This window comes from Sebastes umbrosus, chromosome 2, assembly GCF_015220745.1.
Source record: "Sebastes umbrosus isolate fSebUmb1 chromosome 2, fSebUmb1.pri, whole genome shotgun sequence".
Lineage (NCBI taxonomy): Eukaryota > Metazoa > Chordata > Actinopteri > Perciformes > Sebastidae > Sebastes > Sebastes umbrosus.
The window spans coordinates 11,419,098-11,446,065 of NC_051270.1; the positions used below are offsets into that span (position 1 = coordinate 11,419,098).

The window sequence follows — 26,968 nt, forward strand, 5'->3', positions numbered from 1 at the left end:
AGCTGTCAGCCAATCCGGCGGAGTACCCCCACGTCTCAGCCCCTCGTTTACCCTTGACTCCCAGCCCCTCCGGTCGGCTCGCGCATCATCTTTATCCCAGATGAAGTACCAGACTCGGTGGTGTCAGAAAGATGATCTAATATGGAGCCGAAAGGACACAGAGCTGGGAAATCATCGTCATTTGAAGAGGTTGCCTGTCACATGATGGGTTTGATCAACCCGTGCCGCGGTACACAGAGCCGGGTCTTTGCGCAGTCTAACAGTGGTACCGGATTAGAGACACAAGCCACTTCCACTGTGATCAGTCACTCACACAAGGAGACATGCGGCAGGACTGAAATCCTCCTTGCGCACTTCATCCACATCATGTACAGGCGTCTTCGTCAAGCCTACTGTATGGAAATGAGGAACACTGCTGTTGACAATGATAGTACATGCCAGTTTTTTCTCTTTTTTGTGGCATTTTTCATGCTTTATTCTATAGCGGCGCAGCAACACAGGTACTGACTTACAGTGAGATACAGGGTGCGTAGCAGGGTGTGTTGCTGCCTGACCTGCCTGAATGCTACTGATCTGTGACATGTTGAGACAATGGCAGTGTGCGCGAAGAGTCTGGCTCTACACCCCTCGGACACTGTGTATGGCTAAGTGCTATTGAATTGTTTATTGTCACAAATCACAAACCTTTCAATGACTAGGTGCGACCACCATACACCCACTCATCCATCCATCCATCCAGCTGCTCCTCCCTGAGCGATGTGTTGGTCCGCTGGGCTCCGAGGAGCGTAACGTCAGCCTCCAGAGCTGGAGGATTTTAAACGCTTCACCTGCTTATCGATCTCTTCTGCCCCGCTGAGCCAGCCAAGCCCGGCCAGCAGAGAGAGAGAGAGAGAGAGAAGGCGAGATGCAGAGGGGAAGGGCAATCTGGTGGCCTCAGTCCTCTGATACTCAGGTCTGTCCTTGACACTGCCTGTGGGACAGGCCTGGAGGACGCCTCTTGTCCTCCCCTGTAAGCTCTGCATCTAGCCCCTATACAGCTAGCCGGCCCTCCCCCCTGGGCCAAGCTGCACTTTACACAACCATATTGATTTTTTGGAGGGGCAGGAAAAGTGTGGCTGGGTGGTGAGAGCGAATGAAAGCGGGAGGGAGGGGGAAATGGAAAAATTGAGGGAGCTTTCTAAAGCACTGACTTCTCCTTGACTGCACCTCGAGACGCGACAACCCTGTTAGAACAACTCAGTGGCCCTGGTGCCCTGCTGAAAACTGCTAATCACAGTCTTTCAATCAACGCTCTCCTTTCCTCTCTTCTCTTTCGTCCCCTCCATCCCTCTCCCTTTCTCACTCTTTCCCCCGACTTACCCCGCGCTGAACTGGACCCTGCCTGAATACCAAGGGACTGCGTCTGCATTAAAACGGGCCATTCCACATGGAAAACAGCTGACCTCATGAAAGCATGTTGTAATTCGAAGGTGAAAACTAAAAAGCTTTTCTCGATCGACATAATCTTAATGGAAACATTATGGCCCCGGCCACAAACTAACAATTAAGGCAAAATGGCAAATGGCCCCTGCTTATCGGCGGCTGTAGCCAAGAGTTCGTGCGGCTCTCGTGACGACAAGGCTGCTGGTTTGAATCCTGCACAGCTCAAGATGTGCCCTTGAACAAGACGTTCAACCCCAAGTTCCTCCGGCAAAGAACTTTTTATTGTCTACCAGAAATCTTTAGATGTACCGTTCTGCTCCTGATGGGTGTGAAATTGCGCAAGTATGTGAGTGTGAAGCCGCTAGTATGTTTCTGATAAAGAGCATGCTCAGTCAATCTCCCCCGGATAAATAAAAAGGTTATGTAAGGCATACATCGACAGATCTCTTAAATCGCCCTTCTCTCTTTTCTCTTCTCCTCTCCAGATTTGACACTTGCTAAAGGTCACAGAAACATCTTTTTTTCCCCCTTTGAGGTGTAGATAAGTGTGAAATAGATGTTGACACCGCAGACACATTGAAAAGCACTTAAACAGAGTGGCCATGTGCCAACCTGTCTGTGTCTGGGCTTTGTGCATTTGTAAATACTTTTGAATGATTGATCTGGAGACCCGGGTCACTCCGTAAGCCTGTCAGGTGCAGTGAGAGAGATCAAAAAACAGATGAGGTCCAGTACTTTTTTCTTCTCACACGCATGCACACGCATACTCTCCACCTGACAGAATTATACGTACCCTGGGATGACTAGCTTTAAGGAAGTGTGCGTGTGAGAAAGTGCCACACATGGCTCACAAAGAGAGAATTTGACAGGACTGTTTGATGTTTAGTTAAAATGGCACACCGGATGTGTGTTAGTGTACCTTATCTCGTACGTGTGACATTTTTCAAATGTGACCGGGCGCCAATAAAGGTTGTGTGTGTGTGTGTGTGTGTGGATGTAATTAATGACTGGCATTGGTCCCCCACAGCTCTGGTAATGTGCTTGGATCAGTGTTATAAACAGGGCGTGAAAGGTCTGCCCAGCGCCAGCCCTTTAAATGACTGGCCTCTTGTTCAGGTAGATGGATGGAAATGTTCTAATATTAATGATCGCGTCCCCCGCCGACCTGTCGCGAGGTGAAATGAGCGACGCAGCCTTCAGCCTGCAACAACAATTAACGGGCCAGAGCGGGCCTGTCTGCCATTTGTCATCGCACATGCTGCACAACACATGCTGAACGTGTCTGTCAATATATACACAATGTTAGCTTCATTGATTTGAAAAAAAATATGCAGTGGTTAATGGCATATCATTCAGCTGCAGTTATTTCTAGGTATATTTTTTTCTTCCACTTTTTGTTTCCAATTTTAAATGGAAAAGTAGATCTATTGAAAATGTGACCTATTCCTTGTAATTTATATGCAGTATGTGTCTATACCAGTGAGCAACCTCGGGTTCTGAAAAAGCCAAAGCTGAAGTGCCTTAAACTTGCAAAAAGAAGTCTGATTGTATAGAAGTCTATGAGAACATGACCCTACTTCTCACTTAATTTATTACCTCAGTAAACATTGTAAACATGAGTTTATGATCTAAATCGCTAGTTTCAAGACTTCTTCAATAAAGCATGATGTTCATTTAGTTAATTATGGTCCCATTTAGAGTAAAATAGACCATAAAGCAGGGTATGCTTTAGGGCGCGGCTACCTTGTGATTGACAGGTCGCTACCATGGCATTGTCTGCTCTGGGAGTCGTCCGTGTTTTTATCTTGTAACTTAAACACTTTCACGGTGTGTTTTCTGCTCATGAAAGTTAATCGTAGCATTTTGGTCACCAAGAATATCTTGATCAGCATTCAATTGAACTTAGCTCCACCCTCTCGTGTCACTTCTGGTTGCAAAAAAACTATATGGCGACGGTCAAATACCAAGTTGGTGACGGCCAAAAATTCCGAACACAAGGCTTCAAAACCGTAGTCCACAAACCAATGGGTGACGTCACAGTGACTACGTCCACTTCTTATATACACTCTATGGTCTATACTAGAAACATGATGAGGATTATGTTCTTAATAACATAAACATCTGATCCGTGTTATTTGCATGACCTCGGACGGACGACCTTTCATTAAACGTAATTTGTGAATGTAGGCTCGACCTACATGCCAAATTGAATCTGTAAATACATCTCAGGATAATACAGATTATCCAGAAGAAAAATTTATCAACATAAAGCTAGTAGCTGATTGTCAATTGTTTTTAGACATTTCTGGCAACAACTTCCTGATTGACCTCTGGCTCTCACAGTCCAATTCATATTCATGGGCTGGTCCTGAGCAGGAGTGCGGAGACACAGGGTTACACATTATACCGACGACCCTGCTCTGAGGTCAACTCCAGCACATTCCAGTTAGCCATTGACCAGTCGGCTCAGTTAGCCGTCACACTGAGTCACCAAACTTCTAGCTGGTATTCTTAAAATAAATGAATGCCACAAGTGGCTGTAAACAAAACGTCAGAAGTGAGAAATGGTTAATTTTTGCCCAGAATGTTTTTTCTTTTAGCATGGCATGCATGAAATGAAAAAGGTCATTTACAACATTGTAACTAGTGCTGGAGCTACTGTTTTTCAGTTTGTGTTTCAGGTTAAAACACAGTTTTAGATGTATATTCTTAAAAAAATAGTTGTTACAAGCAAGAAGTACTGCAACAAAAGTGGAACCTCCTTCTGCATGTGTGGTCGTGTATGTGTGTGCTTGCGACACCTAGGTGCTGTGTTATCTCACCATAATCTCACCATAGTTCAAGTTAGTGGCATACCCTGAAGATGAGGTAGACCCTGAACTATGGAGACCTTTATGGAACAAACTTCACTACTGCTAGCTGAAGAGCCTTGCGTTTTTGATTCAAGTGCTCTCCATGTTTTTCCTCAGTTAGTTTCTAAGATCAAAGCTGAATTCAAGGCTCCTGCAGATGTTATTTCTTTCTATGCATCACACATGCAAACACAAATGTTCTGGTAGGGTGGGCACTCCCCTGCTCTTTTCAACGCCCTGTGTCACTTCACACCAGCTCCCGACATTCTGCGATCCGGTGCCAAATGGACCGGGACGGAAGCACCTTTGATGTACACGGGTAGTCTGTCTGTTTGAGTCCGACGTTTTACAGCCGACTTGTCAAAACTGTTGATTCACCATCACTTTTGCAGGAGAGGACCAGCTCTGAAATGGGTGTCACACAAGTACCAATGGCTTGCTGTTTCAACACGGAGCTCCATTACACATCTATCTCTCATCACGTCATCCCCAAGGCCTGTTTGAGATCCAAAGTTTTCCGTCTGTCTGAGGCTCCTGCATCGAAAAAGAGAAACTGCTGCCCTCCTTTGGTTGGAGGTCTTGAAGAAAATATGGCATACCTATTGCCAGCAACGTCGGAATGAGTTCTGAAGTGGGGAGGCATCCAGCTTTGGTTGACGTAATTCAGATTCCCACAAGATTTTTTGGAGACCGTTGTCTCCCCTATTGCCTCACATAAGAAGAAAATATAGATATCAGCCAAGATGTAAAAAATAAAGTCTGTCTTACTAAACATTATTAGCCAAAAAGTGTATACTGGAAAGCACAAAAAGTGCTTTCACATGGGGTGACACTTCTACATATCAAACCATCTTCTTACTCTATATTGTAGCTCTTATCTACAGTTTATGTTGCATCAGCCAAGTCCAGTGGGACTCATGTGTCCTCCTTAAGCAGTCGTGTCACATACTGTACAGTACGTTCCAATGCACCCTCTGGGGCAGACACAAGTTAGACTGGAAGCGTTTTTATCCCCGCAGCGGTGGAGTTATCTGGCTCTTTTGAGCTATTGATGCTAAGCGCCGGACATTAATCTACTCTGCAAAGAAACGCTTTGAAGAAAGTGTCCGTTGAAGTGTCACAGATGGGGAAATAAATGAAATTAATAAATATATGGTACACAGTTTGATATATCTTATAGGCCAAGATCAAAGCGAACCAATTGAGTCCTATTCTACCTAATATGTTTTTCTGTGATAAACAGTCCGGCTGAGGGAATAATCCCATCAAGGAAGAGAGAGATTAAAAAAAAAAAAAAAAGCATCAGATATATCACTCAGCGCAGACGGTTGGCACGGCTACCGTGAAGCATCCGTGTTATTATGGGATTGGTAATCTCGTTTCCTGGGTCTGAGTGGAAAACGCAGACCTTTTTTTTGCGCCTCGTGGCTTTCCTTCTTGAATCAGGTGCAGGAAGACAGACACAACGGCCCTCTGATACTGAGAGAGTCCATCTGCTTCAGAGGGCTCCGGTAACTTCTTGTCTTTCCTTTTTTCTGTGGAATTTCTGAACAGCTTGATGTTTCTGACACGTGCGTGACAGCCCTGGTTGTGTGCGATTGGCGTTGAGGCATCATGCTCGCTACCCCGGCTGCGCGTTTATTCAGGATGGGCATGTATGTGTGTGCATCTGGTGGAGCCGCCTTACACACACACATACAGCGTGAAGGCACACTTTGGTGCCTGTGTACACAGTAGTGATGTGACTAAAGCAGACTGTAAGGATCTTACTTATGTGCCCACATCTACAGTAGATGGATGCCAGGATATGGATCTGTACAGGCTCACAGCAGCACACAGATAAAAACACACACACACAGACGCATACACATACATAACACTCGCCCAGAGCCTCACCTTGATATCTTGAGCTTCTGTCATGAGTTAGGATTTGACACCCAATGAATGTGTGTCAGGTTGTCAATTTCTTCCAACAGCCTTTGAATGCAGCCTGGCCATGAATAGTGCATGTTGTTTTGTTTTTTAGATTCCAACTGTCTGCGAGTCTGTTTTTGTTTGTTCCAGAATAACTTGGAAAGGCCTGTATGCTCATGTGCATCCTTTAAGAAAACTTCCAGCAGGTGTTGTGTTGTTTAGCCTAAGGTAAAGATTCAGCCCTGAAGGTAAATTCGCCAAACTGCTTTCTGATCCGATGCCCTCCCATTTCTTCCGCCTCCGTTATTTGGATCTGTTCTCCTCCCTCCTGTCTTTAATGCACATACTTTCACCGCTTGCCCTCTTTTTGATCCAGCCCCCCCCCTCCTTTTAGGAGTCAGGACACACATCTTTCTTTATACCTGCACTTTAATGTTATTAACAAGACATTTTATTTCTCTCTAAAAGTCAGGACATGTTTTGGCAGCCGGTTCCCATAATTCCCTGCAGTGTGCCACATGAGGTCTTTGGCATTATTAGGGCAGAAGAAATGTGAGACGCCTGTTGTAAATGTCTCGGAAATATACACGGGGTCGGTTCTCCTTAAACCGGCGTGGTGGCTGATGCGCAGGCCATTCATGCAAAACTTGATGTAAGATGTAAAAAGACAGTGGCGTGTCGGTGACATTTCTCCTTCCCTTGCTGCTGAGACACCATGCAGAGGCTGTGTGTGTGTGTGCGCACCTGTGGGGAATGAATATGAGGATACACACATACATACAATGTCTCCACCTACACATACCTTCGCACAAGCACATGCGGGAGGCAGGGTGGGGAAATAGTTGTGAAATTTATTTGGGCGTATAGTTTTTATGCCAGTTGCCGTTGGATTTACAGGTCAGAAAGGAATGCGTCCCAATGAAAAGCACTTTGATCCCTCCACCAGGTTGACAGCTTTATTAGGGAGCTCCGTATGGCACAGGGCATCTTTTATAAGGTTGTGAGGAACCCCACGGCAGCCCTCACAAAATCATAAAAATGTGAGACGTCAATGAAAATGAGCGGGTTCCAGAGCTATCTATCTCTCAACCCTGTTTGAGTGCATCATCTGTTAAAATTAATTTATTGATTTGATCCCCACATAGAATCAGTTTGTATGATTTGATTTGATTTTGAGTTTCTTCTTGTTAGTCCCTGTACTCCGGTATGTGATGTTGTTGTACATTTCACACTGTTTGTTTCTAAAGAATATATTTATAGTGAGGCAGGGTACTATGGTTGGAAATGTATTCACGTCAGCAAATGCTATGTTCCCGCTCGGAAAAAGGCAGTCAAAGGTATTCAAAGATTGTGTTTCCAGTACTTTAAAATAAAGTGCCACAGTGGAAGTGGCAGTAGAGCCAGACTCTGACTTATGTAGGCCATACAGGGCCATAAGAGATTTGTGTCTCACACTCTCTATGTTTTTGTACATATTCTTATACCAGGAAGCAGTGGGAGGATTTAGTCATTTTAGTGCCCAATTACAGCACTTTGGTGTTAGAAGTAGGGCTGGGTGATATGGAGAAAATCAATAAATGATATCTTTGATGAAATACCTTGATATCAATATTGCGACGCTATTGTAGTGTTGACCAAACGGTGCTTTTACTAAATATTTACACAATGAGCTTTTTGATAAATAATCTTCAGTGATTGGGTTAAGTGGGTAAAGACAAATAATAGAACAGCTACAACAGTCTGTAAGTAAGGTCAGAAAAGTACATCACTTTACCGTAATGCAGCCTTTAAAACCAGGGAAAGACGACACTTATGCCATATTACAATATTACGATATCCAAAATCTAAGATGATATCTAGTCTCATCATGATAGCGATATAATATTGATATATTGCCCAGTCCTAGTTAGAAGGTGGATGTTTCAAGGTCTACGTACAGTAGTTTTCATCACCCTCACACCATCTCTGCACCCAAATTCCCCAAAGGTTATACACTGAGTATGTTTGAATAGAGGTAATTGATAACTTAGACGCCAAAGTGAGTACGTAAAAAATACACAATAGCTACGTGCAAAAGGTCCCTGCTGCTACTTATCAGCCCTTTTTTACTGTGTTGTGTCCCACAGAGGCGGAAGCTACTGCAGGAGTTGGGGGACCAGAAGATCCCCTTTATGAGACCTTCTGATCGGGGCTATCAGCAACTGGTGAGCCAGCCAGACTTTCCCATAATGCTGAGAGAGAAACAAGATTGTAATTCACTTTTGTTTATATATGTCATGATCATCCTGATAAGAATGTCTTGTGTGTCCCAGTGGGACTCCAGTTACTCCGGCCTGGTCCTGAGGAGATCCTGCTCACTGCCCACTGAGCTCCATGGCCGGGTGCAGGCGGCTCTGCTCACCCTGAGAAGGAAAGGCTGCCTCCTGAGGGATCTGGTTCGCGTCCGCGACCGAGACGTGTTCACCACCGTTTCGCGAACTCTGCTGGGCGAGCCGGGCCACACCTACCGCTATCTGGACACACGGCTCTTTGCCATCCCCTGGCACAGCGAGGACGCCGATGTCAAAGGACAGAACTGTTGCGACCCTGACTTGAGGGCCGCTTGCAAAGCGTTGTGGGAGCTTAACACCTATTTCTGCTCTGACGTGTCACAGCTGAAGGAAGGAGACAGGCTGACGCAATGTGCGAAGGGGGAGGCGGAGGCCAAGCAGGGCGAAGAGGGGGACACGGGGTCTAAACACAGCGAAGACTCCAAGAACAGTGAAGGAGGGGACTCGGAGTCCCGTCAAAGCGAGGAGGGGGACACGGAGTCCAAGCACAGCGAGGAGTGGGACATTGAGTCGAAACACAGCGAGGAAGGCTGCTCTGGGTCAAGACAGGAAGGAGAATGGGAGACGGAGTCCAAACACAGCAGCGAGGAGGGAGAGTCCTCCCAGGTCAAACCAAGTGGAACGGTTGTCGCGGCGGGTTCGGAGCACAGCGAAGGAAAATACCCCGGCTGGGCGCCTAAGGCCATCAGTGGCTCAGAGACTAAACCTGTGGGACTTGGGGCCCAGGAGCAGCCTGTGGCCCAACTCAAGCACAGCTTGTCAGATTACCACATTGAGGACAGGGAGGAACAGGCAAGCGGGCAAGGGTGTTCCAAGCCGAGTCCTCCGCAGGTATACACCGGTCCGGTCAAGTTCAACGTCACCTTACTCAACTACATGGACCCGGCAGCTATGAGCCAGCTCAAAGAGGAGCCTTACTATGGCATGGGGAAAATGGCGGTAGGGTGGCACCACGATGAGAACCTCATCAGTCATTCTCCAGTGGCTGTTTACAGCTATACCTGTCACAATGACAAAGGTAAGGGTCAAAGCTAAAATGTAATTGGATAACAGTTAGATCTGTAAATTTAACACACAGAAATGGCTTGTTAACAGTGACACGTGTGGCCGTTACGTCAGTGACAATCAGCATCCTGTTGCTCGCTCTCGTGCTTGTGCTCGCACTATGAAGACACAAGCGAGCTTTGTTCGAAACAATGAGGCGATACACAAAACTGAACGTGATTAACAGGCATCATGTTGATTAACATCAACATCAGCCAGCTAAAATCACAATATCACTATATATTCCATATGATTGGCAGTAATGTTAGCTTACCTGTCCAATAGAAATTTTACCAGCTCGGGGTCCGATTCGATACCCAAAACCAAACAAAGGTCCCTCCGTGAATCGAAGGCCTGGCCGATGTTGGTCCTAGTTCCCCCCCCCTGACGTCGGTCACATTCCTGTTTTGCAAGATGCGCTTCACTATATATAACTTTGTTTGTGTTGGAGTCTGAGTTGTGGTGGGGGCTGGTCGTTTGTTGGTGTTGGTGGATTCCATTTCTAACTGAACGTTAGCTATCATTGCACACTGTCAGCCCTGTAGCGGAGCTGAAGTGAGTAAAGGCACTCGCGAGCACACATGACGTCACATCCATTGGATTATTATATTGGATTATTTGGTTTATTGGATTATTATTATACGTGGAAAAAAGTACAGTCCCTTTAAATCCAAAGTATATCATGCTAGTCTGCTTAGGCATTCTGAAATTAAGATTCCTTTTTTCTCTTTCACTTCAATATCCCATTAACTTATCTCAGCTGCTTTATGGCGGATCAGATACAGCTAACCTTGTGTATTATGGCCCTACAGCAGCGCTGTAGCAGCTGTAGACATGGCCTCTGGTGAGGCAACCATCAGATCCATCTATGTGATAGTGTCAGGGCATTATCAAATGTCATCACCAGCTCGCCGCTGACGGCCTTATCGGCGACCGTGCGTCGGGAGATCACAGACGCTTGGATCTGAGCTCTTAACGTGCGGCTCAATGGCGCCGTCTAACAAACAGGCCTTATCGCGCCTGCCGCATCTCATCTAAATCATTTCCCCCAAGAAATGATCGATGTGCAATTATCTGATATGGAATAATGAGCCCTGCTTTGATAAGTGTTCCTAGACTGTACTGTATGGATAATACGATGTCTCCTAATTATGGAACGTGCACTCTTTCAAGAGCTGATAGTGCTCGCTGATTGAGCTGATAGATAATCTCAGCGAGAGAAGAACTTTGCTTTCTAGAGCATATGCAAAGCAGCTGTAGAAGACAGTACCACCATCAAATACGGCTCCTTGTAATTTATGTCGTGTTTTCAATTTCAAACAAAGTTTGCATTGAATACAATAAAAAATACATCCTTAATTTTTATGCTTTTATAACACTTGACACATGATTAATGAAGCTCCTCTTTGTGCATCACTCTTTGCATTAACCATTTGCCATCAAACCCAATGAAAGGATTCTAATAGAAAAGTCTAATGTCCCTTGAGCAGCCACTCACCAGATCATTCCACGCACCTTCCAAAGGCTGGAAGGAGAGAAAAACATGATTTCCTGTTGTGGAGGGAGATAAAGGTGCAGCTGTAGGTCAGCAAACATAACAGTACATGTACTGTACTGCTAACAGTGGGAGCTCTACACAGTCTGCGTCTTGAAACAGTAATTTTACAGCATGAAACAGGTGAAAATGCCAACTGCTCTGACATCCCAACCCACTTCACAGCTGGGCTTTCTTCATTGGGCTTTCTTAACCAGAAACACCTGCTACGTCGGCCTGTTTCAATGATTTGTTCTAGGCCATTTCAACTCTGACCCTGTGAACACGGGCTTCAAACACCGTGGCATAACACCTTGCAGTGCTTAGCAGCTGCGTCTCTTCTAGTCCTGAATGACCCCACAGCTCCAGACTTTAGAGAGGAAAGTCTGATGGAGCTATATATCCCACTGAGGACTCCCAGAACCAGGCTAATGAAAGTGTTACCTTGGGGAGTGTTGCACTTTCATAACAAGTTCTTATATTGTCCCTGAGAAGAAAGAAGCAAAGCATATTAGATATTAGATGTACAGATAGATGTTTTGCATGACACCTGCTTCCTTTGATAGGCCTTTTTTCCTCTTTGAGCAGCCTCACCTTGTTTTTTTTGCTTTAGCCAGGAAAGTGTTTTTCCCAACTGCGCTGATCCAAAGGAATCTGCCACGACTGAGCGTTTTCCGGCACGGAGGATGATATTCCACCATTCCCGAGGCCTTGGGGAGTGCTGTCATTAGCTGGCTCTCAGAGCACAATGGCTGGAAATTAAGTTACTATTTATCCGTGCTGAGCAAAGGAAAAGGCAGCTGCGGGGCAGAGAGGCCCAGAAAGACTTTAGTATTGATTTTGTTGAAGGGTGTTGGCCAGCCCGAGCCAAATCTTGTTTTCTTCAGTATGCCGTGTAAGAATGGAAGGAGAGAGAAGAACAGGGGGAGGCGGTTACAGTGGACGGTTTCAGAAACAGGGATATCATAGGATACCTGCGGTCCAATAACACACTCTCACACACTCACTAAACAACATCAAGGGCTTTTATCCAACTATTTCCTCTTGCACAGCATAATGATGGCATAAAGATCCTGTGCTAACAGCCAATATGATCACAGCAACACATATCAGCTTTGCTCTGCTGTTAAGTGATTCTGGAGACAAAGGCTTACATCTTACATCCATTGTTTGGGTGGTGTGGATTTAATCACTGCACTCCTGACTATTTCATTTTATTTATTTTTTTGGCCGCATCTTAAGGCATTGTTGTAGCGTTTTAGCACTGCATTACCTAGATATCACTTGTATTTTCAAAATATGTTGTGAAAAACAGTGGTTAAAATGAATATTGTGTTAAATAGCCGACATTATATGGTGATAAACCGCACGTTTTCCTGTGAAAATGTGAGGAATTGCACTTTTTACACTCAGTTTAAGTCACGCTGGGTGAAACTGTCAAACCAAAAGCCTGAAATGTGAATATAAATGTAAAATGCAAATGTTAACAGTGAGTCGGGCTGTGTGTGACTGACAGGTGAGAGCAGCGAGGGAGGCAGCGGCGAGAAGGCTATCTGGAGGATCGGGCTCAAGGTAGCCTGGGACATCCACACACCTGGCCTGATGCTGCCGCTGGAGTCTGGAGACTGCTATTACATGAGAGGTACAACATCGTCTTCTATAAACACACATGCGCATGTAAACACGTTGCTCAGCCACATTCACTGCTATGTCTGACTTTGGAGGAAGGAATTATTACCTTGCGTTTTAGTGTTCCTTGTCCCAAATGACCCAGCAGGATGCACTTCACTCTCACGCTCCATTCTCTTCTTCTAACCCTCTCCGCAGGAGAAGTGGAGCTGAGGCGTGTGTGTGTGTGTGTGTGTGTGTGGGACTTGGCCCGAACACAGAGCTTTAAGGTTCCATGAAATTGTGTGCATTAGAGAGGTTAGGAAAACCAAATGTTATTTTTTGAAGTCCTGTGACCCGGTGCTGGCTACGTCTCTATGGAGAGGACAGACAGCGAGCCACAGGGGCGTAAATCACAGCTTAATGCTTTTGGCTGCAGCAGACACCTCCACCCTCCTGTCTTTGGCCCCGTGGGCCCTTCCAGGCTCTCTCGTATTTTCTGAGTGTGAGGACATTTATCCCTATCACAGCGGAAGCTCGTGTTCATATGTACAAGAAGTTAGGGCCCCTAGTTCGGATGAGTGGGGGATTTATCATTTTTTAAAGGCACTCTGCTTTTATAAGTATTTAGGGATAGACATACCCTACAGTACAATGTTGAGTCATTTGCTCAATGAATTACTGTATTGTTTTTGAAATCAGTGATGGATTCTTGTCATTTGTAAGCCAAAAATAAACTACATAGATATTTTAACAGCTCAATAGTACAGCCTGAACACCATATACATCCATGATATATATGAAGAAAATAATATCTATTGCACATGAATTTTATTTACCCTTAGCACTCATAGTTATATACCTTTGTCATATTTTAGTTAACCCATGTTTACATACCAAAGCATATTTATTTATTTAGTTAGTTAGCTCAAGCTTCTGTTTTATTTGTGCAGGTTAACACAGGGTCAACAGTACAATGAGTCAACGGGTCAGCTCAGCACTAAAAACAATATATAAGATAAGATAAAATAATAAGTGACAGATAAAAAAAGTGATGACGTAAATCATAAGAAACGCAGTACTACATACATATGGAAATGAGGGTTGTGTGTGCAAGTAAGTGACAGCATCTCCAACAGTATTGCACAAATGTAATGAGAAAGAGGAATGAGATAAGTAGATAGATGAATAAATAAAAAATATAGCACCATATACAGATAGTGGCTCAGTAACAGCAGTATGATGATGTACTGTAGTGCAATCTTTTGTAAAAGTAAAAATAAAAAGTGCAGACAGCAGGTAAGTCGTTTTATGAGTTGAGAAGCCTGATGGCCCGGTGGTAAAAACTGTCTGGTGGTGCGTATCGTCTGCCACTTACTTTTTTTTCCCAACTTGGATTGACTAAATCCTTTCTAATGCAGTCTTTCTAACTGCTTGCTTATATAGAAATCAATATGTCAAATGTATTTTCTTTTATATCCTTATTTTCCACATGTTATTATCCAATCTGTTAGCTCTCTACATATGTGATAATATATGTATTTGACCTAGTGATTAGAGAGACTTTCTTGTGATTAAAAGATTACTGTTTTGATCCCTCCCAACAGCAAACATGTATATTCATCTAGTGTACGATCACATGTGCTGTTTTATGAAGACACTGAACCGCTACCTGTGCACTCTGCATAAATGTCAAAATCATAAATACACTGCTAAGATTTACAACAGCTGAGAGCAGAGTTTGGAGTCGGGGGGGATGTAACTGATCCGCAGGTCTACATCAAACACAGTTTTTTGGAGGAGATACGCTTTATTTTAAGATTTTTTTTTGGTGTATTTCTTTGATGTTTTTGTTAAGTTTCATTTTAGGCTTTTTAGCCCTACATCACACAAGGCCCATTCTACAAATACAAAACATATAACCAAACTACAAAATGTACATTTACTCCAGAAGAGGTTTTGGGCAGTGAGATTTGAACCTGTACTGTTAATGTACTGTATACAATATTTACCCCATATTTCACTGAACAGCACAATGCTTTATTCTTCCATGTGTTGGCGTCCACAAGTTAATTCAGTGTCAATTCAATTCAATGGGAAATTGTGCTGGTAATTTATAGTCCAAAGGCAGAATTGAACCAAAACATGAAGGGAACTGGTTCCTTTTTTATTATAGCTACAGTATCGTAGGTGCAAAAAAAACATGGACTGTCCAGATGCTGCACAGGTAGAGTACCTGGTGCCTATCAAAGTTTACAACATCAAATGTGGACTGCTGTGGCCCAGCTCTTCCTGTCCACATGTCAACGTATCCTTCAGCAAGATACTTAACCCCCAATTGCTCCCGAAGGCTGCGCCATCGGTGTGTGAATGAGTATTTAGATTAGATCCTGATGGGCAGGTTGGCACTTGCATGGCAGCTTCTGCCATCAGTGTATGAATGTGTGTGTGAATGGGTGAATGCTAACATGTATTGAGTGGTCGGAAGACTAGAAAGGTGCTATATAAATGCAAGTCTGTTTGACATTTACCATAAAAGCAGCACCCAAATTCTGCATTACAAGTCGCTGCATTCTGGATGAATCAGCATGACTACAGCAGGTGAGAAACTGCTGTTTTTTTTAGCATAAATTCTGAACATGTTACACAGGAAGCTGCTTTACTTGTACAATCTAATCTCAATCTACTATCTACTGTAGCTACATTAACTTAAAATGTTTGCCGATCTGAATCTTTTTACAAGTAAGTAGGTTTTAATGAATTCCTGAAGTTGACTCTTTTGAAGCTGCCGTGTTTTCATCCGAGAGCAGCGATGTCTGTACCTAATATTCAGCCTGACAGGGCTTGAAGCCGACCTCCTTTAGCTGGATAAGATTTACAATAGAACAGTCAGTTTCAGGCCAGCCATGATAATAGAGTGATGGGCTGTTGTGCAGACCATTCTAATGGGACTTGACTGTCGCGGATCAGTGGGGATTTATGCTCCGCTTGGTGAGTACGCCCTTGAGAGGCCAACTGCTGCACAACGATAGCGGCTCTCACACAGTCCTTGACTGTCTGTCGCTTTGTCGGCCTGTACCTGAATTAAATACTTGGCACAATGCACCGACATATGCACGCACCTATAAATTTGCACACATGCTCAAAAACGCACATGCTTATTGGAGGAAGGACCTGTTTCAAACACACACACACACACATGTCCGCGCAGCCACCACTAAACCATGTGTTCAAATATATTGTACCAGTGTTTTAGTGACATACACCATATGATAGATAGTTTTGTGGTATTAAAAGAAAACTACAACGTTGTATAACCACAGACACCATAATGTCTTTTCAGCACCATTTGTCGCCGGCTGGCCCCTTTGAACTGCTAATGTCTGAGCTGCTGGAGGCAAATTGAATCACCATCATTTCCACCCAAATGGAATTTCAGTGGTTAAAAAAGAACAATGCAAGTCTTGACACCGGGCCTGTTCAATAATCAGATTTCCAGCTCCCAATGCACAGGGGGGACCGGAGAAAAGAGTTGACCCAATATATTTAAAAGCCTGCTTCCTGGAAAAGGAGGACAAGTGGCAGCAGGCGCAGGGGTTGAAAGAAAGATAAATATTTATTACAGTTATCGAGTTTGCCTCGACTCCCTCCTGATCCCCACCGACGCGTCAGACGCGCCAAGAAAAGAGCAGATTGATGGAGATAATTTGTTATTGGATATAAACAGTTTTAAAGACGCAGAGTAATTCTGCCCAGAGACCTAATCCCTCACAATCTCATCAGGGTGAAGAAAACACCGGCAAGTTGTTTTGTTTGTCACCATCTTTTTTTCCCTCTCCCACCAAACAATAATATCTTCCTCCCAAAGCATTTGGCTGTTTGACTTTCAAATCACAGGCATTAGCCAGTGTACTCTCGCTCAAGGCGGGTGTAAATATGCACATGTGCTGTGAATGACAGCTCTGTCGTGGCTAAATTAATTATTGGTACGAGGCAAATAATGGCAGAGCTGAGAAACATCTATACACACAGAGAAACACATGGAGGGATACGCAGGAAACAGCAGTAAGGCCTCTCCGCAAAGCTCCTGCGATATTGGACAAATGTTTGTTGGTATGGCTCTTCCATCTTGACAGATTGAGCGCGATCTGGTTTTGTTTGGTAATTAAAATTATAGTACAATGCTGCTCATTCTATTTGGTTCGGCGCTGGACCGAGCGCAATCTGTCTGAGCGTACAAGATGATTTAGTTGTCATGTTCCCTCACGCCCTGCTTTTCATCTGTTTTTCTATTGTAATCACTTCTTTTCATTATAATTAATTAAAAACACAAGATCAAAATGTGAAATCTTAACTCTTATTCCAATCTGCTGTGCTTTTGTGCTCTACAGTGTTTTATTAAATAGTTATTTCTGGTCTTTTTTCTTGTGTACTCTTCTCTGCTGCTCTGTTTGATGATCATTGGTGGTATTGTTTTGATAGATTTTTCTTCCCCTGTATCCACCAGATGACCTGAACAGCACCCACCAGCACTGCGTCCTGGCTGGAGAGTCCGCACGCTTCAGCTCCACACACAGAGTGGCCGAGGTGAGAAGCCAGCAGTCCTAAAAGGGAAAACACAGTGTTACGAATTTGTCGTGAGAACGCTGTATAGCGTGCCAACAGTACCCTTTGGTTTCTGTAAGGCCACTGGTCCACTGACACCATTAACTGAGAAATAAAACTGATAAATGAATGGCATCTGCAGTAGCTTTTGATGCAGGCCTTTGGTGTTGTAAATTTTTTAGGGCACAAAGGCCAAATGCCAGGGCAACAAGGCCATCAAACAATGATTGAAATCCACGGATATGATTTTATTTTTAATACATGTTATAACTCAGTGAAATAAATAAATAAAAAGCTGTTTATTTCACAAAATAATTTTTTGGTATTTATGTTTCTGAAGCCAAGCGTTTAGCCTGCCCAATTTTGTTGACTTGAAGATTTTGTTGATTTGGTCATTTTTCCTTGATTTTTGTGCTTCTATAATAGCCTAAGTAGGCAAAGTAGACGTTGTTACATGGTTTCCTTTTTGTCTGTTTTATTTGTGTTTATTGTTGTTATTTCCTACTTTGTTGTGCTGTAGCCTACAGACAGATGATACTGTTAAAAGTCTAGTTATGAATGAGGGGGGATAGAAGGAGAAGGAGCCAGTTTTGGGTGCATCCCCTCAACCAGCGAAGGAGACACTCTGTATATTGCACTGCGGCTCTGTCAAAAAAAGACTATGGGCACATATTTTTCAGCGGAGCAGAGCAGAGAGACGCTTCTGAAAAGCACTGCCGTAAGTCTGGTGGAAACAAGCATTGTCTGGAGCGGCCGTGATCAGCTCTGGCAGCCTGTGGTGAAATCCAGGGTTAACAAAAAAGGGGTGTCAAAATATCAACATAAATAGCCGGTTCATACCAGGCTCGAAATTGGACCCACCACTGGTTATATGTGCAGTGTTTCACTTGATGTTGCCCGAATTCAGAATCACAACAAAATTAACAAGAAAGAGAAAGAGGAGAAAAAGGCGAAATCATTTGAGGCAGATCGGGCGGGGCATCAAGGCCACTGTGGCCGCAGAGCATATCATTTTTTGAGGGACAGAAGGCCAAACTGAAGGGGCACGGCGGCCATGGCCCTCATGGCCTCCGTCCATGAATTAAGTAGAGTATGTATGCATGTTCAAAAACAAACATATATACTTTAAAAATGTATTAAACTTACTACTTACTACTACTTATGTTTTTTCTTTTGATTGGCGGGACACTTCTGTACTTCTGTATTTTTCAACCTGGACCCTATTTCCCATGTTTTTGTGTCTAAGTGACCAATGGAGACAACACTGAAATTGGTCCAGTATTGAGGGATAACCCTGTAATCGGCAGCCATGAAACGAGCTGCGAGGGCAAGTGAGCAGCGTCAATGTGTAACGTTACGGCCACTAAAAGTGCTTGTTTTTGACTGATAGGCTCAGATTGTTATTATAAGTATCTGGCAACATTATGGAAAGGAAAGAAAAAAAAAAACGTTTTTCTTACCTTTCGCTTGATCTGGCCTGTTTGTTATTGTGTCCCGCTCAAGGAGAAGTCCCGTTATGAAATCTGAATATCCGTATACTCTTGGCTCAAATAAATACGGGCGTCCATCAGATTCAAAGATTGTCGAAATCATATAAATATTCAGCCATGACATTTAAAATCTTTTAGATAACACTAAGCTACACTTTCTGTACTCCAACACAACAAACTCGCCTGGGTGGCTCTCGCGTTTCCATCATGGATGTATTCCACTATTCCACCGTTGTCTTCCAGCAACACCTCGCGAGATTTCAGAACGAGACTTCTCCTTGAGCGGGACTCTTTCCATAATGTCAGACACTAATAATAACAATCAGAGCCTGTCATGGCAAAATCAAACACTTTTAGTGGACGTAAATGACGGTGCCAGCTTGCCCCAATTGCACCATATTGCAGCCCGTGAGCAGCTGCGGTCTACAGCGCTCTTCCACAATACTGGACCAGTTTCACAAATTGTTGTCCCTAATAGTCAGTTGGACACAAAAACATGGGAAAATAGGGTCCACGCTGAAAAATACTGAAGTCACCCATTGACAAACTCTGATTGGCAGTTCTGTGTATAACACTGGGTCTGTCCCTCTCTACCAGTGTTCCAGTGGGACCCTGACCTACATCCAGTCGCGGTGTCAAGAGGCCCTGTCCAACCTGCACACTGACCCGGAGACAGGCTCCCACAGCCTGCTGGCCCTGCTGTCGACAACGCTACAGCACTGTGAGGAGATTCACAATGAGGTGGGGACATGGTGTTCACGTGCTCATATATGTGTGTGTATACATGCGTCTGTATATGTGTCTGTTTTGCATGATTGCACACGTCTGTGATTTTCACACTGTTTCATGTGTGTGTTTGTGTTGTCTGTAGACATATATTTGTATTGGCACTGTTAAGTTTGTACAAGTGTTATTTTTTAACTTGTAGAAACCTCGTTGTTGCCCTTATTACTACTTATGCAGCGGGCATGAATCAAACAGCATTTCAAAGTATTTGAAATTAGTTTTGGCCTGCTCGAAGTAAAGCGGATCTGTGAGGCTTGCCACATAGGACAACAGAACATGTGCCAATAAAGTTTAGACAATAGCATGCCAGTCTTTGAAAGTTTTAATACAATTTACACTATCTGAATTCTTCTGATGCTGTAGTCCTCGACCATCTGTTACTCCAAGGAGGTTAAAGATGGCTAACAACCATCTGCAGACATGACAGGATTTCATCAGGACAGGATCACAGAAGATATTAGAAAATTGTCATCGGATATAGAGAATTTAGGCATATGAGTAATATGGATAAATATAGAAGAAGCCTATTAAGTATGAATGATTGTTAAAAATAAAAAATAAAAATACACGATTCAGTTTATTGTATTAGTCTCTAAAAATAACAGGAAACCTCATCTCCGATGCAATATTCACAAGAAATAATCTGCTCAAAATTCATCCAAATCGCTCATTTTACACAAACTTCCTTCAGTTATTGCATTCACTGTTTGGGTTAATTGTACAGTTTATCAGTTGTTCTGTACTGTTATTGTTATGCATTGAATATAATATGAAATGTCCATAAAATAAGTCCCTTCAGTTTACTCACTGATAGAAAAGGGTCCCCTAAGGAATAAGGTTGGGAACCATTGGCCTAGTCAACAGTTTCTATATCAATCAAGTCAACACCATCCCATGTTGGAGGTGCTGGATTACCTAGACAAAGTATTATCACAGACTTGTACAATAATCTACTTGACAAACAAATACACTAACAACAGTTTGGTAATTGAAACTATGCTGTACAGTATGGCCAAACATAGTCAAAGGATCTGCAGAAACATGCAGGATACTATTTAATCCTGGTTTGATATGCCTTTTCTTTCCCTCTGCTTCATGGGACTTACAGACCGTACTGGCAGTCCGCCGACAGCAGGTTAAATCTGTAAACGGCAGAATGGGAGCTCTCCAGCTTTCTACCTTCTCACCTGGTTGTTTCCACTCAGGGAAATGCCTCCAATATGAAATCCAGGTTGTTCTCATTTGTCCCGGGCCTGTGATGGATCGCGAGGCAGTAGCCTCTCCATATGTTATCTAAAGATGGAGTCATGCCCCGCTCCCCCTCGCTAACCCCTATTCACACACAAGGAGTGATGCTGGCTCGGGGTATTGAAGGATAGAGCGAGGTCAAAAAAAGAAGGGACGCGAGGGGCCGCCTGCGGAGCCGCCAGCCCCCTGTGCTAGCTTTGCTGCGGGCCAACAGTTAATATAGCACTTCACCTCTCCCCCCATTACACCCCTGGGCTCAAAGCGCACATCCTAGCCGATGCTAGCACCCAGGCCCCTCAGCGGGACGCCATGACAGATGAGTCTGACGTAAGGTTGTTTAAAGGTTGGAGACAATATTAATTATTCAGCACCGCCAAACAATAGGGCTGTCTGTGTGAGGAGGAGCGCCGCGCTAGTCGAGCTAGCAACACCTGCTAGTTTGCCGCATAGCGCCACAGGATTACCAAGCATAGGCCCCCGCCAGGAGGGCAAAGCAGGTTTATTTAGGAAAACAGGATGCTATTTATAAGAGAGCAGGTGTGTATATGTGAATGTGAATGTTTAAGTAAGGGGGGTAGCTCTCGGGGGCTCAACCCAACCCTACCTGGCACTCACAATGATAGATGTGGCCATTTGTTTGGAGTTGCCCACGAGAGCAGAACACCCACTTAAATGATGTATTGTTGGTGGGGTTATTTATGATGCCGGCCCACTTTGGTGCTTGGCGGGTGCATATTGCGTAGGTCGTGTTTGACATGGACGACCGAGGAGCGAACAAGCCTGAGACACGCAGGCAGCCTGACCCGAGCAGTGCCTTATGGGCCTTTTTTCTTAAAAAGTGCTAAACAGCAAGCTACCTCCGGCTGACGTGTGCCACGGATATATTGTGCAATGTGGTGCAATGGGGGGGAGTGGAGGTTGACACTTGTCAGAAGACGTGGGCGGGTCTGACGATGATGAAGCAGAGCGTCTGCCATCTGAGTATGAGTGTTCAGGGATGGGGCGGGATGTCGAGTTGAAGCAGGGACTGATGGGAGACAGAAATGAAGAAAACTGAAGTTCCCACCTGTTTGTTAAGCGCGGCCCCTCTCACTGTCTCTTTTTAATCTTTCCCCCTGTCTTAGGTGGCGGGGCGGGGCGGGGGGGGGTAGTCTAACATAGCAACGCCACACGGCCCCCGTGTGCATGTTTGGCTTTGAAATGCTAATCCCAGATGCAAACGTCTTGTCTCATTTAAAGCCACTGTGTCACTTCCCAGGTGGGTGTGTGACAGAGTGCCCTGAGGGACCCCCTCTAATGATGCTAGTCCCCCCCACAGTAAATATTGGAGGGAGGGACAAGGTTTTCCCACATGTTCTGGCAGAAAGTAAACTGTGTGAAAGCAGGTGTGTGTGACCTTCCAATGTCCTGTTTTCAGGCCAAAATGCCTCCCCAGGCTCTCAGGTCTTTGCTTGGCTTTGAAACACCTTTCCTTAGGGCCTTATGCCGGCAATATCATTGTAATCTTATAAATCACCTCTCAAAACACATTTTTTTCCCAGCATATCTGTGCAGCATGTGGTTTGTACTCCTGTTGTATTTACCAGTTTTATTACCATTTAACACTGTGTGAGACATTTTTACTGCTCATTTTAAGGGTTTATTTATTGGGTTTTTTAATGTCTGTGAAGATCACAAAGGATAAAATTAGGGCTGTCAATCGATTAAAATATTTAATCACGATTAATCGCATGATTGTCCATAGTTAATCGCGATTAATCGCAAATTAATCACACATTTTTGCCTGTTCCAAATGTACCTTAAAGGGAGATTTGTCAGGTATTTGATACACGTATCAACATGGGAGTGGGCAAATGTATGTATACAGTACATGTATTATTGGAAATCAATTAACAACACAAAACAATGACAAATATTGTCCAGAAACCCTCACAGGTACTGTATATAGCGTAATAAATATGCTCAAATCATAACATGGCAAACTCAAGCCCAACAGGCAACAACAGCTGTCAGTGTGTCATTGTGCTGACTTGACTATGACCTGCCCTAAAACTGAATGTGATTATCATAAAGTGGGCATGTCTGTAAAGGGGAGACTCGTTGGTACCCATAGAACCCATTTTCATTCACATTTCTTGAGGTCAGAGGTCAAGGGACCGCTTTGAAAATGTCCATGCCAGTTTTTCCTTGCCAAAATTGAGCGTATCCTTGTAGCGTTATTTAACCTCCTTCGCGCCAAGTATGTATGACATGGTTGGTACCAATGGATTCCTTAGGTTTTTCTAGTTTCATATGATGCCAGTATCTTCACTCTAGCTTTAAAACGGAGCCCGCTACAACCTAAAAATCGCAAGTTGTGTTAATGTGTTAAAGAAATTAGTGGCGTTAAAACAAATTTACGTTATTATCGTGTTTGACAGCCCTAGATAAAATGTTCTTAAAGTGACTGTGTTTCACCCTTTCTGAGCTCTGCTAAATCACGAATAGGCCAAAGTTTCCTGTTGTTTTTTTAAGTTTACTGACATGAGTCATATTGACATGGCAACCAGCTAAGACAGGAAGATCCACTTTTAGCTAAAAAAAGACTTGAATCTTCTACTATTTTATGGATATAGAAAGAAATGGAAATGCTATCTGTGCGTGTACAGTATGACCTAGCTTGTGTATGACCACTCTGGCAAGTGCGTGATGAGTGTAAATTGCGTGCCTGGTTGCTCACAGAGAGCTGGGGGGGACCAGTTCTCCTGGCTGATGCGTGAGGAGGAGGCCGGGAAAGGTAAACAGAGGACGGCAGAGTGGGATCGATCCCACTCTCATCAGCTCCCACCTCAGGGCCATGGCCCGGAAATTGATTGGACCCGCTATGGGAATACCGTGAAGGTGTGGAAAAAAAAAAACGTGCCTCATTAAATGGGAGAAAAAGGGGGCTACTTGGCTTTAACTCCGGAGTTGCCATGGTGGGCGGCCAGTCGACTAATGTGGGGCTAATGTGTAGTTAGTGTGTCCATCACCTGGAGAGATGACAGCGACTGCCGCAGGGGAGCCACTAGCTCCCCTCTCGCTCCCCCACGCCGTCTCAGAGAAAAACTAGCCCTAACAACCACTCTCTCTTTCGCGCACACTTTCGATCTGTCTGCCTGGATAGGTGGCATTTAGTCCGAGTTCCCCTCTTGGTAACTCTCAGCTGGGTGGCTGGACTCCAAATGCCACATAGCCGGCGCTCCTCAGTAGCTTCAGATGGCGTGCTTTGTGGCTGCCACTGGCCCGCGCAGTGGGGGACAGGCAGCCATGTCAGCTCAAAGTGGAGACACAGGTCGGTTTCTTCTCACTAAAGGACAGGCAGACAATCAGAGAGATGGAAGGAGGGACTGACAGAGAGAAAAGGACGTCCGATATCGGCGCTCGGCGGCTTTGTTGTGTGTTTGAGCTGTAGTGATCGAAGGGGAGTGGATTTGGAGAGTGTTGAGGGGACCCATAAAGGATGACATTTCTTTGAAGGGTGGGTTGTATGGAGTGACTGAGAGGCTGCTGAGCAGTGCCACTGGCTGTGTATTCTCCCTGACATGCCCCAGTCCTTGCATGTCATCCCCGCTGTGATCAGAGCCTTTTGAAAGCAAATGGCAGGATGATTCTGTGCACAGCTTCCACCCAAGGCAGGCCTCACTCAAGTTGTTTGTGCAAATAATTCTTGCCCTTTGTTTTAACTTGCTTGGGGTGCGGGATGGTAGGTGACTTGCTTCAGCAATACTTTTTCCACGGTACTTTTATTAGCAAGAATCATGATGTTGGGGACTTGATTTGAGTTCAAAACTACAGTGTCATACCTCAACCACTAAAGTCACTTTGCAAAGACTCGAAGTTCCGAAGCTATTTGACCGTCCGACAAGCAGGTCTGACTCAGTATACTGGCCAGTTAAGGTTGAAGGTAGACTTGCGGGTTTCATAATAAAGAGACAAACACATACAATACAATACAATGCAATCACCAGAGGCCCCACGATACGATATTATCACAATACTTAAGTCATGATACGCTCCTATTGCGATTTTTTAAACATTTTGCGATATGCTGATTATTGCGACAACATTGATTGCGATATATTGCGATACCCTATTACCTTTTTTCATCTGCAAATTATGCAGTTTGTCAACATCTGTTTTATCTTATAAGATACAGTTTTCACCCTGTTCATCTCAGAGTTTTCATTCACATATCTTGAGGTCAGAGGTCAAGGGACCTCTTTGAAAAAGGCCAAGCCAGTTTTTCCTCGCCAAAATTTTGCATAACTGTGGAGCGTTCTTCCCGACAAGCTTACATGACATGGTAGCAATCGATTCTTTAGGTTTTCTAAATATCATATGAAGACTGAGATCGCTACAACCTCTGAAAGACAGAATAACGAACGATCGATACTTGATGTCCATGTTGCGATACAATATTGCCACGCAAAATATTGCGATAATCTCTATTGATTTTTCCCCCACCCCTATTAAATTGCATTTTCTAATATATTTTGGCACGAAACTTCATGCCACCCAAACTATTTTTGCTGGTAATCTTTTATTCCAATGCAGGATTTTTCACGTTCTTGAACTGCAGCAAAATGTTCTAGGGAGGATGTGAGGATGGATGCCACGCTAAGCACTTGACATCAACAATAGAGACCAGAGTTCATGTCCCTTCCCTGTCACTGACAGCAGTGACTTTTCAATACTTAACCAAGACCTCAAAACCAAGAAGTGATAAGTTTCATGGTCCTCCAAAACGTATAAACTTGTGCAAATTAGTTGTATATGAGCATCATTTGTAGGGGAGAAGATGACTGGTTTACACAAACATCTGTGCTATTTGAATGGGGACGTTCTTTGGGTAGAACTCACCCGCTTATTAAACCTTGTTGCGACTATTTATGAGTTCAGCAGCTCTAAACGAGTCTGTTGTATACATTGGCTAATGCTGTGTTAGAAGAACAATAAACAAAATAGTTTTCAGAAAAGGAACAATAGCTCTCTATGTCCCATTTGATATGCGACTCCTTTGCATGCAACGACTTTTTGTGTCATACAGTGTGTCGGCGTCAAAATGAAATGGAGCGTGCATTGTTTTGGGTGGATGATGCTTTGTAGGACGTTTTGGGGGAGGGCAACTCGCAGCGCCTCGTGTTTACGTTGGCGGCAATTGGGGCAATCTTTGACACTCACATTGGCAATTGCATGCACAGACGTTAACAAAGCCACTCACACACCTATGTAGACAGATACACACTGATGCTGCAGGTACAAACACACAAACACGCACACGGAAAAGACACACTTAGAAATAGATAGGCTACACCTGGCTACATGAAGCATCCTTGCGAGGATTAAATCAGCACTTCAAAAGAGCAGGAAACAAAAACACTCCCGGCGGAGGAGAGGGGAGCGGCTCGGCAGCCGAGACTGTCATCTCCAGACGGAGCGAGGGAATGGGAGAGGAGGGGAAGGAGGGAGGAGAATGAGGAGAGGAGGACGAGGGCGGAGTTTTCAGGTGTGCTGAATGGAAGGTGTGTGTGTGTGTGTGTGTGTGTGTGTGTGTGTGTGTGTGTGTGTGTGTGTGTGTGTGTGTGTGCACAGACATATTCATATTATTTGTGTGTGATGTACTCTGTGTCTGTTTGTGTTTGATAAGGGTGTAATTGTACTCACATAGATGACCAATGTTTTTACTATTTGCGGAAGGATAATATTTCACTCAAGTAATTCAAAAATGTGTCTTTTTTACTGTGTTGTTCCGTTCAGAGAGATCATAAGAATGACTTAATGTACTTGTACTTGAAATTAATACATTTCCAAGGGAAAATGAATCATGAACAAGTTTAATTTCTCACATAGAAAATTTTCACATTTCAAAACATTTTTATAAGCAGTTTTTATATGTATTAAATTAATTTATTTCTAATAAAATATAGAAATTTACTTAGACAAATAAAGGCCAATATTGTATATTTAAGTATAACAGTGTAGACTGAAATATTTCATACAAAAATTTGATATTTACCAGTTGCAAAGTGAACTGAACGCTACTCTAAGAAAATTACTCATTGCAAAAATAAAATATGTGATGGTATTTTTACAGGAAAGGGTGTGCTTGTTCTA

The 26,968-nt window shown here is 43.9% G+C and overlaps 1 protein-coding gene across 3 annotated transcripts in view; it reads left to right on the forward strand.

Annotated features, from left to right (window-relative positions):
* fto (FTO alpha-ketoglutarate dependent dioxygenase) overlaps nt 1-26,968 on the forward strand; it is a 170,338-nt gene that overhangs the window by 42,494 nt on the left and 100,876 nt on the right. For all 3 annotated transcript variants that reach the window (XR_005203673.1, XR_005203672.1, XM_037747127.1), the window contains exons 2-6: nt 8,315-8,392; nt 8,501-9,536; nt 12,613-12,738; nt 17,212-17,291; nt 19,397-19,540. Coding sequence is in view for 1 of the 3 variants with exons in the window: in XM_037747127.1 (XP_037603055.1) it covers nt 8,315-8,392; nt 8,501-9,536; nt 12,613-12,738; nt 17,212-17,291; nt 19,397-19,540 (1,464 nt within the window). In the remaining 2 variants the exon portion in view is untranslated. The remainder of the gene's footprint in view (nt 1-8,314; nt 8,393-8,500; nt 9,537-12,612; nt 12,739-17,211; nt 17,292-19,396; nt 19,541-26,968) is intronic.